The sequence below is a fragment of the Panthera pardus genome, unplaced genomic scaffold (genome assembly GCF_024362965.1).
Source record: "Panthera pardus isolate Hobbes unplaced genomic scaffold, ASM2436296v1 HiC_scaffold_21, whole genome shotgun sequence".
NCBI classification, from domain to species: Eukaryota; Metazoa; Chordata; class Mammalia; order Carnivora; family Felidae; genus Panthera; species Panthera pardus.
In genome coordinates, this window is record NW_026526777.1 from 63,840,994 (window position 1) to 63,856,285 (window position 15,292).

Sequence of the window (15,292 nt, forward strand, 5' to 3'; positions counted from 1 at the left end):
GAGGGTCTAAGGACAAACGATCTGAGAGTATTGTGTAGAGGAAAGGAGGAAGCTACGAAAACCAGGAACAACTTAGAAAACTTGACCCTTTCCCCCCAAATTATACCAAAATTATGAGCCAGTTGGGGTTAGCCAGCAATCACTTTAAAATCCAATTATTCCATGTATTATTGACAAGTCCCTAAGAGGGCTGGAAGCCAGGTTCGATTATATTTTAATGGGAAGACCTGAAGTCAGATTGCTTTCCTCCCAACAACAGAGGAGGTTGTAACTCCAGGAATTAGAATTCTGATCCGGGAGTGGATAATACGTTATTTAGAGCAGCCTGTCTAGACACTACAATTGGAAGAAGGCAGGCACTGTCATAGCTGATCACCTGAGAATAGATGAAATGGAAAGATACCCAACAAAACAGAGTAAGGAAGATGCCACAGACATTTTAATATAATTCACACGTCTTTCTAGAATAGGCCCAATACCCAAGAAAAGGGGGGAAAAAGCCTCCCTTTCATTTATTCATGAAATTTTTTTTGAATGCTTATCATATAGCACTGATATGTTTGGATAAATCACTCGACAAGCAGACAGATATCCCTGCCCTTCTGGAACTTATATTCTTTAAGCTGCCTTCAGGTTCTAGTCCTCTGCTTGGAAGACCTAAAACGGGAAGTAAAGAGACAGGTGTATGGTAGTTAAGAGCATGCATCCAAGTACCAGACCCTGTGGGTTTTTCTTGTTTGCCACTTCTAGCCATGTGGTCATGAGCAAATTCCTGAAATCTTACTTTTCATTATCCTCACTCCCTCACTTCCTTCATCTGAAAAATGCAACCTTATAGGAATGTGATCGTTGCCTAAAATAATCCATGAAAAGTCTTTAGAATGGTGCCTGGCACAGACTTAATGCTCAACAAATGTTTCACACTATTATTCATTCAATATCCTCTGTTCAACATACTTATCAGCCCATTAACACACGCCAGGCTCTCTTCCAGATTCTGGGGATGGGGATGGAACAAGAACTCCAGAGGCTAACATTCTAGAAGGTAGTTTATTTACATTATGGGTTAAATTGGCTCTCATGAGCTAGTCTGTGAAATAAAATACCATGTTTACGTAAATATTGTTTCTATGGGGAAATCCCTTCTGAATCTCCAACAACTGGTTTATGGAGAAAAATCTTGGACCATACCTGGGATATGTCTAAGGTTTTCTAAGTGAGAGTATATGAATGTGTGTGTGTTTATGTGTATACGTGCTCCATTCAGTGGTGGAAGTGTTCAGTATGAGCCCCAAATAAAATTTCAAGAGGGATACTTGTTTTAAAAAGTCATATTTTCAGCATAGTTGGGAGGAGGACAAACAGACAAACAAACAACCAAACAAAAAACTAACAGATTTTAACTTCTATTCCTGGGAAGGAAATTGTTACAACGTTTAAAAATTTAAAAATAAAAACTCTTAAGAACATAAAGTAGTAGGAAATAAATAGTGCCATTTTGGAGACAAATATTTTAGCAAACCAACCATTATAAGCCAGTTATAATATTTTTATAATGTTTATTATATTATATTTTTTCACAATTAAATCTGGATACTGAAAAATATTCAATTAAAAGTAAGTACTAAACATATGTTCAAATTGTACAAAGAACCACTAGAGGTTATGTGCACTGAACACTCTTTGGACAGAGCCTTTGCTAGAAAGAGCAGGCAAATTTCTGTTCTGACATTACAGGACAAAAAGTGTATTTCCATGCTTAAAATCCCTACGCATTTCTTCCAACGTAAACCGCTTTGAGTAAGCTCACTCTTTAGAGCCAAATTTCTCTCTCTGGTTTTATTGTTTAGGTAGACTGAGAACTTCTCATGAGCGTTTTCATTACCTTAACGCTTATGATTTAAAAGTTAATTTAGTGCTGGAGTGCCTGGGTGGCTCAGTCAGTTAAGCGTCTGACTCTTGATTTCAGCTCAGGTCATGATCTCATGGTTTGTGAGTTCAAGCCCCACATCGGGCTTTGCACTGACAGTGTGGAGCCTGCTTGGGATTCTCTCTCTGTCTCTCTCTCTCTTTCTCTCTCTTTCTCTCCCCCCCCTCCCCTCCTGTGTGCTCTGCCTCTTAAAATAAATAAATAAACTTAAATTTTTTTTTAATAAACAAAATTTAATTTTGTGCTTTTAAGTTAAGTAGGATCTATTTTTAATATCAGTAGTCATGTTTGTTGCTTTGCTGTGAACTAGAATTTTAAACATTGCATGTTAAATATGAAAACCTGTACTAGATTGTCTGGCTTGAGCTCTATTTTATATCTTCTGGCGTATTAATATATCCTTATATTTAGTAACATTTATTAATCATTGAGCATACAAAAGCAAAAAGCCATCATCTCTACCCTTAAGGAGTTTCCAGACCCACAAGGGAAGCACACGGTAATCCCAGTGGAATAATCTACTCTAACACGATTAACCCAGGGTGCTCTGTGAGCACGTCAGACTGACACCTTACCCAGGTTTGGAGGGACAGGGTACAGTTCTTTAGAGAAACAGTCCCTGACTGAATCCTGGAAAGAAGTAGAAGTAATCTTAACAGACAAAAAGGAGTACGTGTGTGAAGGTCCTGGGGGTCAAGGAGAACATGGTCTCTTCAAGAACTGACACCATGGCTTTAAAATCTAAAGGGAGAATGAATAGTAGATGAGGTGGAGGAAGTAGGCAGAGGGGTCAGGTCTTCCCATCCTCTCCCTGTCTCTCCTTCTTCTGGACCTCTGCTTACACATTGGTTAGACCATCTGATCGTGGCCCGTAGCTCTTGGGTATACCATTCTAGACTCTCTCCCCCATCTTTGTATTTCACTTGGGATCATTTCTGTTGGCCAGTCTTCAAACTTAATGATTTTCTCACTCTGTTGAGTTCCTTCTGCCAATAGGCCCATCACATGTATTCTTTATTTCTGATGCTTTTTTGTTTGTTCGTTTTTATTTCTAGCCTTTCTATTAGACTGTCATCATGGCTTACGATGGGGATGGGGCTGGGATGGACTTCATAGGAAGGCTTCCACAGGGTCAGCTCCTTTGTATGCTGGAGCTGATTATTAAATTTTTAGAAATGTGTGAGGCATTTGACATCATGTTGGTAGTTTTATTTTTTTAATATTTTAGTTATTTTTGAGAGAGAATGTGAGTAGGGGAGGAGCAGAGAAACAGGGGGACAGAGGATCCAAAGTGGGTTCTGTGCTGACAGCAGCAAGCCTGATGTGGGGCTTGAACACATGAACCGTGAGATCATGACCTGACCTGAAGTTAGACACTCAGCCGACTGAGCCACCCAGGTGCCCCCATGTTGGTAGTTTTAAATTGGCCATGGCAGAAGGATTCACATCACAGAAATCGGCAGACATGAAAGAGGACCTCTTCTCTCTCCCCATCCCCACCACCCCTGAGAGCTGCATTTCAGACATTTGTTATCACACCATGATGGATTTGCTTCTACCCCTCCCTCAGTAACTATCTATTCCTTAGTCCCTGTGCACAACGTTTCCACCCATCTTCCGGGGGAAGATAGCTTTTACCTCTCACCTTCCCCCAGGACCTTTTCCTCAGGTTTCTTACCCCTCATCCAGAAGCTTGAGGCTTTTGCTTTGTATGACAAAAGAGTCTAGTTAGGGGGCAAGATTTTGTGTTTGTGCCCCAACTGGAGATGTACAAGGGGAGCTCTGTGGTCTCCTCTCCTGCCCCCCATCTTTCTTGTGAGCATCCAATGGAAGGAAGCCTGTGGAGAGGTCCTTGAGAATGAGTGCAAATCCCTTTTACCCTCCTGTGTCTGGGACTCATGGGGATTCTAGACTGTTAAAGAGGCCATACTCTAAGAGTCCATTAAAATCTTCACCTGCTTTCCTCTTACCTACATTTATTGTGGCCACTGCTCTTTCCCAGTCTCTTCCAAAGATAAAAAAGCTCAAAAGTTTCTGTCTCTCCTCAGAGCGGCATATCACCTTTTGGAATTGAGTTCGTGTGGTTGTCTAGTGACCTCAGCCCTGGTTGGCTCAAGAAAAGTTATGGTTTTATTGATTATCTAACTTTTTCCTCATTGTTAGGGCAGATCTGGAAGAGTCTTTCTCTTGAATCATGTAAAAATGCCTGGAGTTTATCCTGAGCACTGTTGAAGGATTTTACATCGGGAAAGACTGTCTGTGATGTCAACTTTTTGAATACGGTGATGTTTGTCTCACACTTGCAAAGCCAGAGTGTCCCCGTGAGCACTTTCTGCTCAGCATTTCATATCCTTAATTTTGTACCTTGTTTCTATTGCCTGAGTTCATAGATTGTTTTTGCTAGTATTTTTCTTGCATTATGAGACGATTTCCATTTCTATGACTTATTCCTCTGGTGTGTATTTCTATCTGTTTTTAGATATATTAATTAACCAAGTGCGTGATATCAGTGAAGATTTTGCCAATCCCTTCATTTCCATTGTTTTCAAACCTAAGCAAGAATTAAGGGCAGATGTTTCCTTGCTGCTATCCCAGGAGAATGAGTGAGGGAAAGGAAGGTGAGGCATGGAAGAATGGAGAACAATGTAAGACGATGTATTATCATATTGGTGACTATTTCATGATAAACCACAAAGACACAACCATACAGATGCTTCTGGACAAACCTGTTACAAAGAAATTGCCTCCCAATAGCCCACTGGAGGGAGGAAAAGAGAGCGAGGTTTATCTGTCCAGGTTCTGTCTCATGTCTCCCGTGGGTCCAGAATTTTCCCCATGGGAGATAATTCACCTGCACTTTGGACTAAATTAACCAGTCCTTTTAGAGCTACCTCAGAAGCCAGATCCTAAATTCTAGGGTTTGACATGGCATTTGACTCTGAGTGGCAGGAGGAGCCCATGACTTGAGATGTGGGCAGTGTGCCTCAGTGGCAGACCAAGATGGCCACCATGGGACCAGTGGGCTCGAGGGCAGCAGCGAGGTACTGAGAGCCCAGGAGAAGGTGGCACCAAGAGACGCTGATTGATACACCTGTCAGGGGTAATGACATTACATAGTGTCAGCCTCAAGGCCAGCCCTTGAGAGAGACTTCATTATGTGCATTCCCTGTACCCTCTGCTGCTTCTTCTCTTCCAGACCGATCCATGACCTTTCACCGACTATGCTCATTCCTGCAAATGTGTCTTTGGTTAGGTGTCTTTCATTTTCTTTTCTTCACTTCTCCTCCTGGAATCTCTACCTTGGCTTCTTTTCCTTTCCAGGCAAGCCTGAGTGCCGTACTCTCTGGATGCCTGAGACTCTTCCTCAGGACAAGCTCCGTGACATACCACACCCAGAGACTGCTACTCCATTCCTCCGGGACCCTACAGCAGTCAGTAGTTATTTCTATTTTTCTTATTCCTTCATTTTTTCTTCATTAATTTGCAAGCTTACTGCAAATAGGTTTCCTGTCTTCTGTAGAAACAACAAATTATCATAAGGAAAGAACAGTGGTTAGGGAGCAGAAGCTCAGGGTTTATGTCACCTGCCAACATAGGATTTTGGACAGGCTTAAGTAAGCTCTTTGAGCCTTAATTTCCTTATCCGTGAAATGGGGATTAAAGACCATGTAAAATAATTATGAGGATCAAATCAGATCCTAGGTATGAAAACTGGGGGAGGGGGAAACTCTGCACTATATAAATATAGCATTATTATGAGATCAGCTGTCTTACAGTCATGGTGTCATGGAATCCCAGTGCGTCTTAGGCAGTTGGGACTTGGTGATCTCTGACACAAGACCGTAGTTTTGTAATTAAAGCAGCAGAGAGGCCGTATGGAATGCAACTATTAGATCAGTACTATTAAGATAGTATTCTTGTCTTCTGTGTTTTAGAGGGGCAAACTGAGACTCCTAAAGGTTATGTGACTTACCATGGTCACCATTGTCACTTAGCTAATGCATAGTGGTAGGGCCGATCTAGAAATGCAGGGCCATCCAACACCAGAGTTCATACTGCAGTACCTCTGCAAGGGTCCCCCGCCAGCCAGCATCTGAGCTAGGGCTGGTCCCCAGGACCCCGGAGTCCTGAGCTGTGAAGCTCCCTGGCAGATTTCCCCATTCCAACCTGTGAGTGACAGTGTGACATCTAAAAGTCAAATTCTTTGCTAGGGGCTCTTCAGGCTGATGTGCCTAGAGCCCCCCACCCCCACCCCCCACCTGTTACAGCAAGACTAAATGAGTTTTTGAAAAGATTTTTTAATTACCAGTGGAGCATATGGTGCATAGTGGTTAAGAACATGCAGTTTCTGAAGCCTTCTGCCTGGGTTCTAATCCCAGCCCCATTGCTGAACAGGCTGTCACTCCTCTTGGGCAAGGCACTCCTCTCTCAGTGACTCAGTGTCCTCATCCATAAAAGGAGGGGAGAATGTATCCCCCACCGCTCCCCGCCTTGGGTTGTTCTGAGACTGACAGGAGCTTCAGGTCTGCTACTGCAATGTGTGTTTTTGTTAAAGAAAATAATTCATTCTTGGGTCTTATTTTGCAATTCCAATTAAATAGTAGGCCATCGCTAACTAAAAAATAAATCAAAGGAAAAGAAAAACCCAAAATAGCAGGCTTCCCTTGAACACTAGCTGGGCTCTGCTGATGAGATGGCCGAACCTTCCATTTTCTCAGGAGATACTCAGTTTTAGGCTGCTTTTTGTGGGGTTATGTTCCGAGGCAGACCTGGCTGAGGCAGGGTGGTTTATCTGCTGGTCGGAGAGCTCACAGGGCAGTCTCAGGAAGAGCTGGAGCCTCAGCCTGGCAGGCAGGACTCGTGCATTTGCAAGCCGGGCGCCCAGCCCCTTGGGCACCAGGCTTTTGTGCTCTTTTAGCTCTGATGTTGCACAAAAGATTGCAATCTAGAATCAATCGAACATGATGAATGGACTCCTTTGTGGGATTCCATGTTGTTTTTAACATTTCTTTGGTAATTTTGAACAAAATAACTTCGGAAGTGATTACACAAGGAACAATGTCTTTAGACCCTTTAAAGCGTTTTCCTTTGTTTAGTTGAACATGTACATTTAGGGGGTAAAGCAAGTTCGTGCATTGTTCTCGCCATGCATAACATGCAGACTGCTCGCTGGTGGTGGAAATGTAACAGATTTAAAGAGCACGTTTGGTTTTCTGATAATATCCTGATGATATACGGTGATTTTCTGGGCCTTTGTTTTCCAGAAATTAATTGGTTAAAAAAATTGTTACTCTCCTTGAAATGTTTGTGTGTGTATGAACATGATAAGCAGAACCATTTTCTCCTTATCATCCATGAAAAGTATGTGACAGTTTAAAAAGCAGGTATTTTAAAGTTTATTTATTTTGAGAGAGAGAGAGAGAGAGAGAGAGAGAGAGTGAGAAAATATCCCAAGCAGACTCCATACTGTCAGGAGCCCAACATAGGGCTTGAGCCCACAAACCATGAAATCATGACCTGAGCTGAAATCCAGAGTCGAATGCTTCATTGACTGAGCACCCAGTAAGGAGTGGGGATTTTAAAGGCATTTTGTAGAAATATAGAAAAGCAGCATGAAAGTGACTTTTGAGTCACTCTCTTGCACTAAATGCAAATTGTTAGTGTTTATATGCTAGACGAGAGAGAAAGTAGACATCCATCCAGCTGATGCATTGCCTACTCTAGCTGCTAAGTGGAGCTCACCCAGCCCTCTGCAAATGTGGGCATGGGAGAAAGGATGGGTGTTAAAGATGCCAAACGTGTGGTTCACACGGGGCTGCTTTCCCGCCAGTGAGGGCTACTCACCTGCCCCTTCCCTACCTTCCCCTTGTTTGTCTGGGACTCCCCTCATTTTTACATTATTTTTCCTCTCTCCTGGTTCAGTTGCTTTGCCGCGGCTCTTCATACACATGCAGTGAAATGGTGTGCCCTGGGTGTGGCATTTTATTGGAATCCATACTGTTAGGGTGTATTTTCCAAAATTTGAGACAGCTAATCATGAAACAGGGAATTTTAATCAACCATCCAGTGGCCAGGAAACTCTGTGTCCTTAAAAAAAAAAGTTATAGGAAATGTGAACATTGAACTATCTTAACATTGAGGTTGCTCTTTCTGGGCTCAGTTATAAAAAGAAATGCCTTATATTCAGCTTAATTCTTTACCATCATAGAAATTTTAGCATCATAGAAAAGTTTGATGAATAAGAGAAGAAATTTAAAAAAAATTTTTTTTAATGTTTATTTTTGAGATAGAGAGAGAGAGAGAGAGACAGAGCGTCAGCAGGGGAGGGATACAGAGAAAGGGAGACACAGAATCCAAAGCAGCTCCAGGGTCTGAGCTGTCAGCACAGAGCCTGGCATGAGGCTCGAACTCAACAAACCGTGAGATCATGACCTGAGCCAGAGTTGGACGCTCAATTGACTGAGCCACCCAGGCACCCCTAGGAGAAGAAATTTTTATCACTGACCCAAATCTCAATCTATACTCTGCACATAATATCTGTGTCTATGTCTAGATTAATAGTGCCAGCTTTCCATTGCAAAAAGAGGCTCTTTGGGGAGCAAAATGATTAAAACTTTGTATTGTCAATTCCTAAAATATCTCAAATAGATAGCAGTTAAATTCATGATGGCTTATAGCCAAGATATAAGTTTGGCTGTGTAGTGAATAGTTCACCATACTATGACCAGAGGCGATTTTTACATCTATCTCAGCAGTGCTTCTTGAGGCTGAGGCTTTGAGAAAAAGATCTTAGGAAGCTGGCAGTTCTGGGCAGATGTGGATCTATACCTCTGGCGTCACTGGTTGTAATTTAACTAGAGCGATGTTGCAACCATCTGGGTAGCCAAACGGCCGAGGTCTGTTCTTGCCCGTGATTCTAAGTATGGAGGAGATCTGCTTGACTTCATAGACACTGGATTTATAAAAAGGAAATATGTCAAGCAGTAACCATGGTGGCCTGCTGCTGGGATGTGTCTGCAGCCAACTTCCTGGGGTGGCTTCCCTCAGACACTCAAGTGTTGCGTTCAACTGTGTCTTCGTGCCTGTGCGACACAGTGCTACGGGATTTTATGTCAGTTCCACCTTTAGGGGAAAGCCCTGATTTGCATAGATCACCTACCTAATCTGTAGAACGAAAGAACATTAAAACAAAAAAGTACAGCCCCAGAAGTCCTTTCTACTAATATGTGGACCTTGCCATTTTTTCAGACCAAATTTCAGCCTCACTGTCACAGAATCTTTCAACTTTGAAAATTAACGGCTGATTTCTTGCTCGTGGAGAAAAGCTTACTAGATTCTGGACCACTTTAGGACCAATCCTGGAGCCTACCGTCTTTCCTGATTTCCCTCAAACTGTTTGGCTGTGTACCTCCACAGTGAGAGCTATTAGAGTTTTTGCTGATGCGCTTGGCACATCTCCAGCAAAATAGTCCATTAAAATTCAGATCCTTTCCCAATAATTGAGACAATCAATTTACATTAAACAAGGCACAATTATACTTTCATGTACAATTTAAATTCTATAGAAAATAATCAGTGTGCAATAAAGAGGGACACTTATTTTGATGCAAAGGGATGTTTTTATAGTCTGCATAAACAAATCTTTCATATTTTCAAAATAGTTCCCTCATTATCTTTGGTGTAGGAGAACTCTATTGTGTGTTATTTTGATGTAGGGACAAGTGTGTCCACGGCTGCATGTTTAATAAGCAATGTGACTTTCTCTCTATGCCATTTAAATTGCAAGGGCTGAGATAGAGTAAGGTAGGCACTTGCTTGCTGTTTGACATGAAATCACTCTTGTAAAATGAGCAAACAAAGAGTGTTGAGTGAGTTCGTTTGCTTTTGTTCAAGCCTTAGTGAAATAGGCACCAGGTGTTCGTCTGGACCTTTGTGCAATAGACCAGGGATCATGTGTCAATCCTCAGGAAGTTGTTCAGAGGGATTTGGGAAGGATGCACAGGACAGGGGACGTAGTCGTGATGGTCTCGTGCCTACAAACCGCAGCAAGGGAACATACCAGGCAGCCAGGCTCCCAGGCGCCCAGCCCTCCGCAGCTCTCCTGTGCAAGCTCTCAGCAAGACTGGTATCGTCGGTCAGGAAATCTAGAACACCGGAGAAGCAGTATTAGGAAGAATATAGTACAAATAATGACAAGATAGAAAACAAATCCTGTCAGAGCCCGAGAATATATTTGGCTTCCGCTTGCTGTGTCTGTCTGTTTCTATAAACGGTCCAGAATAGAAACCGGATGTTTAAACTCTCTCCCTTTCACATGCTCGCCTCCCCCTCCTGTCTTCCTTCCTCTTCAGTATTAGTAGACTTACTATTTTTATTAGTTTGTATTTATATTTCCATTTTTCAATATTTGCCATTTGTGTGGGTAACACATTAATTTTTAATGAAATATTTTCAGACTCTTGGAATAGCTGAATCATAAAAGAAAACTTGAAATTGATACAGATTCTAGGGCAGTGTGTAAACTGAATGTTACAATTACTTTTCCCGCTCGCAAGTGGCAAATGGTTATTTTAAAAGGTGATGCGTGCCTAGTTTAAATCTCTTATATTTGCATAGGAGTCTAGTTTTTGTGTCTAATTTTTTTGGCACAGGATACCTCAGGTACCATTCTAATAAAAATGAAAGAAATATCAAAACAATATTAGTGCTCTCTGGTAGTTTTCCTCTTATCTAGAAGCATGTATTTTTGACAAGCCTCGTTGCTGTTAAAGAAATTCATTTGTAATTTAAGTTGAATCCTGAGCTAATTTTTCATTGTAGTTCTATTGCAGAACTCTAGATTTTAAAGAAGGCAGCATTTGGGGCGCCTGGGTGGCTCAGTCGGTTAAGGGTCTGACTTCGGCGTAGGTCGTGATCTCACGATTCATGGGTTCAGGCTCCTAGTCGGGCTCTGTCTGACAGCTCGGAGCCTGGAGACTGGAGCCTGCTTCAGATTCTGTGTCTCCCTCTCTCTCTGCCCCTTCCCTGCTCATGCTTTGTCTCTCTCTGTCTCTCAAAAATAACTAAATGTTAAAAAAAAAAAAAAACTTAAAGAAGGCAGCGTTTGTTTCTTTGAGTAGTTTGTGTTCTCCAGCCAGAACTGTTTGCAGTCTTGTACTTGTAAAATTAAAATTAATCCTTGAAAATCTTTGAACAATTTTATGTTACATGCTATTCCCAGAACTAAAGCTTGTAGTCCACTTTGGAACTGTAAATTAGTAAGTATGGTTTTTCCCAAAAGCTTATTATAGAAAACACGGACATTGGAGATGTGGCATCTTAGAGACTTTTTTCCCATTCTCAAACCATAAGGATACAAATGATCAATTACATGTCGGTAACTTGAATCTTACTTGTGTGTGTTTGTGTGTGTGTGTGTGTGTGAGTGTGTGTGTGTGTGTATATATGTATATATATATATAAATATACACACATACACGTATATATGTGTGTGCACACAAATATGGTGTGTTTATTATATATGAACTTGTATTTTTGTATTAGAAGTGTATATATCACTTTACATTTTTTTCTTTGTAGTAAAAATTTCTAAATAATATTACCTTTATTTTTTTTTTAAGTTTATATTTATTTATTTTAAGAGAAAGAGAGCAAGTGGAGGAAGGGTAGGGAGAAAGAGAGACAGAATCCCAAGCAGGCTCCATGCTATCAGCCCAGAGCCCGATATGGGGCTCGAACCATGAGATCATGACCTGAGCTGAAATTAAGAGTCAGACACTTAACCGACTGAGCCACCCAGGTGCCCTTAAGTAATATTATCTTTCTGAAATACATTTGCTTATTCTTATCATTAACAATAAATTTGTATATTTTTTCCAAATATTTTTATTTTATGTTCCAAATAAAGATGAGTATATGTTTTCGGGAACACTGCCTATCTTGTATGAGCTGAACTACACAGAACAACATTTTCAAGAACCTGAGAAACGTGAAAGATTAGTGTGACGCCCCCCTCTTTGTGTTAGCATCTACTTCTCACCCTGCATCCCTCCTCAGCAGACACTTTATAGATGAGGAAACTGAGGCCTGAAGAGATAAGGTGACTTCTAAGATACAGTTCAGGTAATGACTAGAATCTGTGATCTCTGACTGCCGCTCTCATGTTTTCTCCTGGACCCACTCAGTAATCTATGTTTCCAGAAGGAGGGAGGTGGGCTACTACTAATAATCAAGAGGAGAGTATTAAGTGCAGGTAAGTAGATGTTTCACAAAGCCGGCTTATCCTGCAAGCTCAAACCCAGAAGTTGGGTGGTGAACTGAGAGGCCAGGAAATCATAACAAGGGCTCTGTGTTGGGCTAAGACAGTTCCTTTGCGAACAAATCACCTGATATGGAGCGCCACATCGTCTTTTCTGGACAAGCCACACCAAAGTTGCATCTTTTGACGCATCCAATTTTGGTTTCTCTAAACCATGAGACCCCTGGGGAGCAGCCACCTTGCAGAATTTGCTGTTTCAATGATGCTCTCCCACCAGATTTTTTATGATTATCTCATGCACACTTAATTTGACAGACTTAAAAAAAAAAACAACAGCAACAACTCTGCTTTGTTGATTCTTTCTAAATCATTCCACTTTGTTTTCAATGAATCAGCAAACTTTTTTTTTTTTTTTTTTTTTTTTTACCAATCACTTCTGATTTCACTAAACATTAAGTTATGCTTGTGTAGGCAGCCTAAGCAGGCTTAGGAGGAAACACAAGTGACTGGGGAGCGTGTACGCGGGCGGGGCAGCGGTGCCCAGTCGTACTGGCGGCCACAAGGACTGAGCATGCTCTGGACATTGTTCAGTACATTTCATGGCGAGCAAAGGGAAGTGTTGGTTCATCAGGAGCTCAGGGCAAGTGGCCGTCCATTCAGAGAGCTCCTGCTCTACTTTGGAGGGAACCACTAGGGTCAGACGAATGAAAATGTACAAAATACTAACTCTTGGGTAAGAAGAATCTGCAACACCCTCTCCATGCACAGTTTCCCTCTTGTACCACAGAGGAGGCAAGCCACTTGGAGGCAGAAGACGGGGAACTTTCTCTGTTCCCGTTTTGCTTTCTCTTCCCCTGGATTACGGAGAACGGCCTCGCACCACCCAGAAGTTGGGCCAGTGGAGCGTTCTTATCCCAAACAAACGTTCCACAGCTGCCTGGCAGGAAAGGCAGTGGCCACCGTTCAGCCTAGAGAATCACCCTCGTGTACAGATTTCCGAGTGACCTACTGCTTGGTTGGGGATGGTGGGGGCTGCGGTCCTGCTTTCCTGAGGGAGCTGATCTCTTCCTTCCACAGAGTCCTAGCAGGAGTGGTTTCTTAGGAGACTGGGCTACTGAAAATGCAAATGGTTTCAAAATGGTTTTCCATAGAAGGAGGGCACTTGTTGGGATGAGCACTGAGTGTTGTGTGGAAACCAATTTGACAATAAATTATATTAACAACAACAAAAAAAAAACCCACAATGGTTTTCAATAAATTCTTGGATTGAGAACCCGTGCCTGGTTTTTATTTTAATTTTTAATTTTTTTTAATCTTTTTAATGTTTATTTTTGAAGGAAAGAGAGACAGAGAGTGAGTGGGGGAGGGGCAGAGAGAGAGAGAGGCACAGAATCCGAAGCACTGAGCTGTCAGCACAGAGTCCAACGCGGGGCTCACTCACAAACCACGAGATCATGACCTGAACTGAAGTCGGTCACTTAACCGACTGAGCCACACAGGCCCCCCGAGAACCCGTGCCTGGTTTTTAAATTTTTTTTTCAACGTTTTTTATTTATTTTTGGGACAGAGAGAGACAGAGCATGAACGGGGGAGGGGCAGAGAGAGAGGGAGACACAGAATCGGAAACAGGCTCCAGGCTCCGAGCCATCAGCCCAGAGCCTGACGCGGGGCACGAACCCACGGACCGTGCCTGGTTTTTAAAGGGTACTATGAATGCATTAAGTCCCATTCCTAGAATGATAATGAATGAAGAAATCAGCAAGTAATGAACAACTGTCCTCTCTCTCAATTGGGTGAATGTCATTTTTCTACTTCTCTTTTTATCATTTTTATTTGGTCTAAGCATCCATCCATTTTCCTTTCCTTTTTTTAAATTTATTTTTTAATGTTTATTTCAATTTTGAGAGAAAGAACACAAACAGGGGAGGGGCAGAGAGAGAGAGAGGGAGACAGAGAATCTGAAGCAGGCTCCAGGCTCCCAGCTGTCATTGCAGAGCCCGTTGCAGGGCTTGAACCCACAAACTGTGAGATCATGACCTGAGCCAAAGTCGGACGCTTAACCCACTGAGCCACCCAGGTGCCCCTCATTTTTCCTTTCTTAATTAGGTCATGGTATTTGCCAAGATGATGATTATAGCGCACAAACTGCTTCAGACACACACGCACACACAAAATAATGCAACATCGCTGCCTCTTGCCTCCTTTGCTACATTTGTTGTGGGCAGCACTTTTCCATATGTATTTTGTGAACAATCAGTTCCACAAGATGGTCTTTGAAAAAAGCAGAGGATTTAGTTTGGGACTTATTGCATAAACTACCCACTCTTTAGAGAGGCGAAACTTACATTAGTATATTAAAAGCCTTGATAAATCATAGAAATTATTAATCATTTTTAAAGTTTAAGTTGGCTTTAATTAAAATAATAATATAGATATTTGTAAACATTTAAACTTTACTAAACTTTACAGGTAAGGGTAAAAGGGCAGGGCTTTAAGCCACCCTGCAGGACTGTGTGTGGAGACAGATCACAGGTCGAAGCGTGGAAGTGACCGGTGGACTGTGTGGTTTCTCGTGGCTCCGTGATCATCTCTCATCCCTTTGCCTCTCTGTTCCACTGTATGTCCTTTGTACCCTGGAGCACAGTGATACCAGGTCGTGCTTTCTAGCTCACTGGCAGGGGGACCCACCCATGACTGCTGCACATGCAGGCGGTGGGGTTGTTACCTGTAGGACAAGTTTGAGATGTGATTAACCCTGGTAACTGAGACTGTGTCATGGAGCGGATTTCATGAGAAACAGGTCCTCTGTTACTGAGTATGTGGCTCTCATGAGCCAGGAGAGTAAACATCCATTTTTCTCTCGGGTCATAGGCTCTCAGAAGGGATTTTTTTATGTTCTTCCTCCTTCTCAGGGATCTAGGGTCATTTCTGAGTATATATAGAAAGAAGATCTGTGTTCACTTAATTATTTATTTTTTCATTTATTGTTTATACACTCTTCAGATACTGAGTGCTGACTATGGTAATAGGGGCGTGTGGTAGGCTCGGGGATGAAAGGGACCTGAGACTGAACCCTGGTCTTTGAGAATACAAGGTCAGATGCT

The 15,292-nt window shown here is 42.1% G+C and overlaps 1 protein-coding gene across 9 annotated transcripts in view; it reads left to right on the top strand.

Moving 5' to 3' along the window:
* Positions 1–15,292, top strand: part of SDCCAG8 (SHH signaling and ciliogenesis regulator SDCCAG8) — a 245,817-nt gene that overhangs the window by 179,884 nt on the left and 50,641 nt on the right. Inside the window, exon 17 of one of the 9 annotated variants that reach the window (XR_008424699.1) lies at positions 5,252–5,361. The exons of 7 other annotated variants lie outside the window; for them this stretch is intronic. Coding sequence is in view for 1 of the 2 variants with exons in the window: in XM_053909395.1 (XP_053765370.1) it covers positions 4,410–4,422 (13 nt within the window). In the remaining variant the exon portion in view is untranslated. One more of the 9 variants, XM_053909395.1, reaches the window with a different exon arrangement.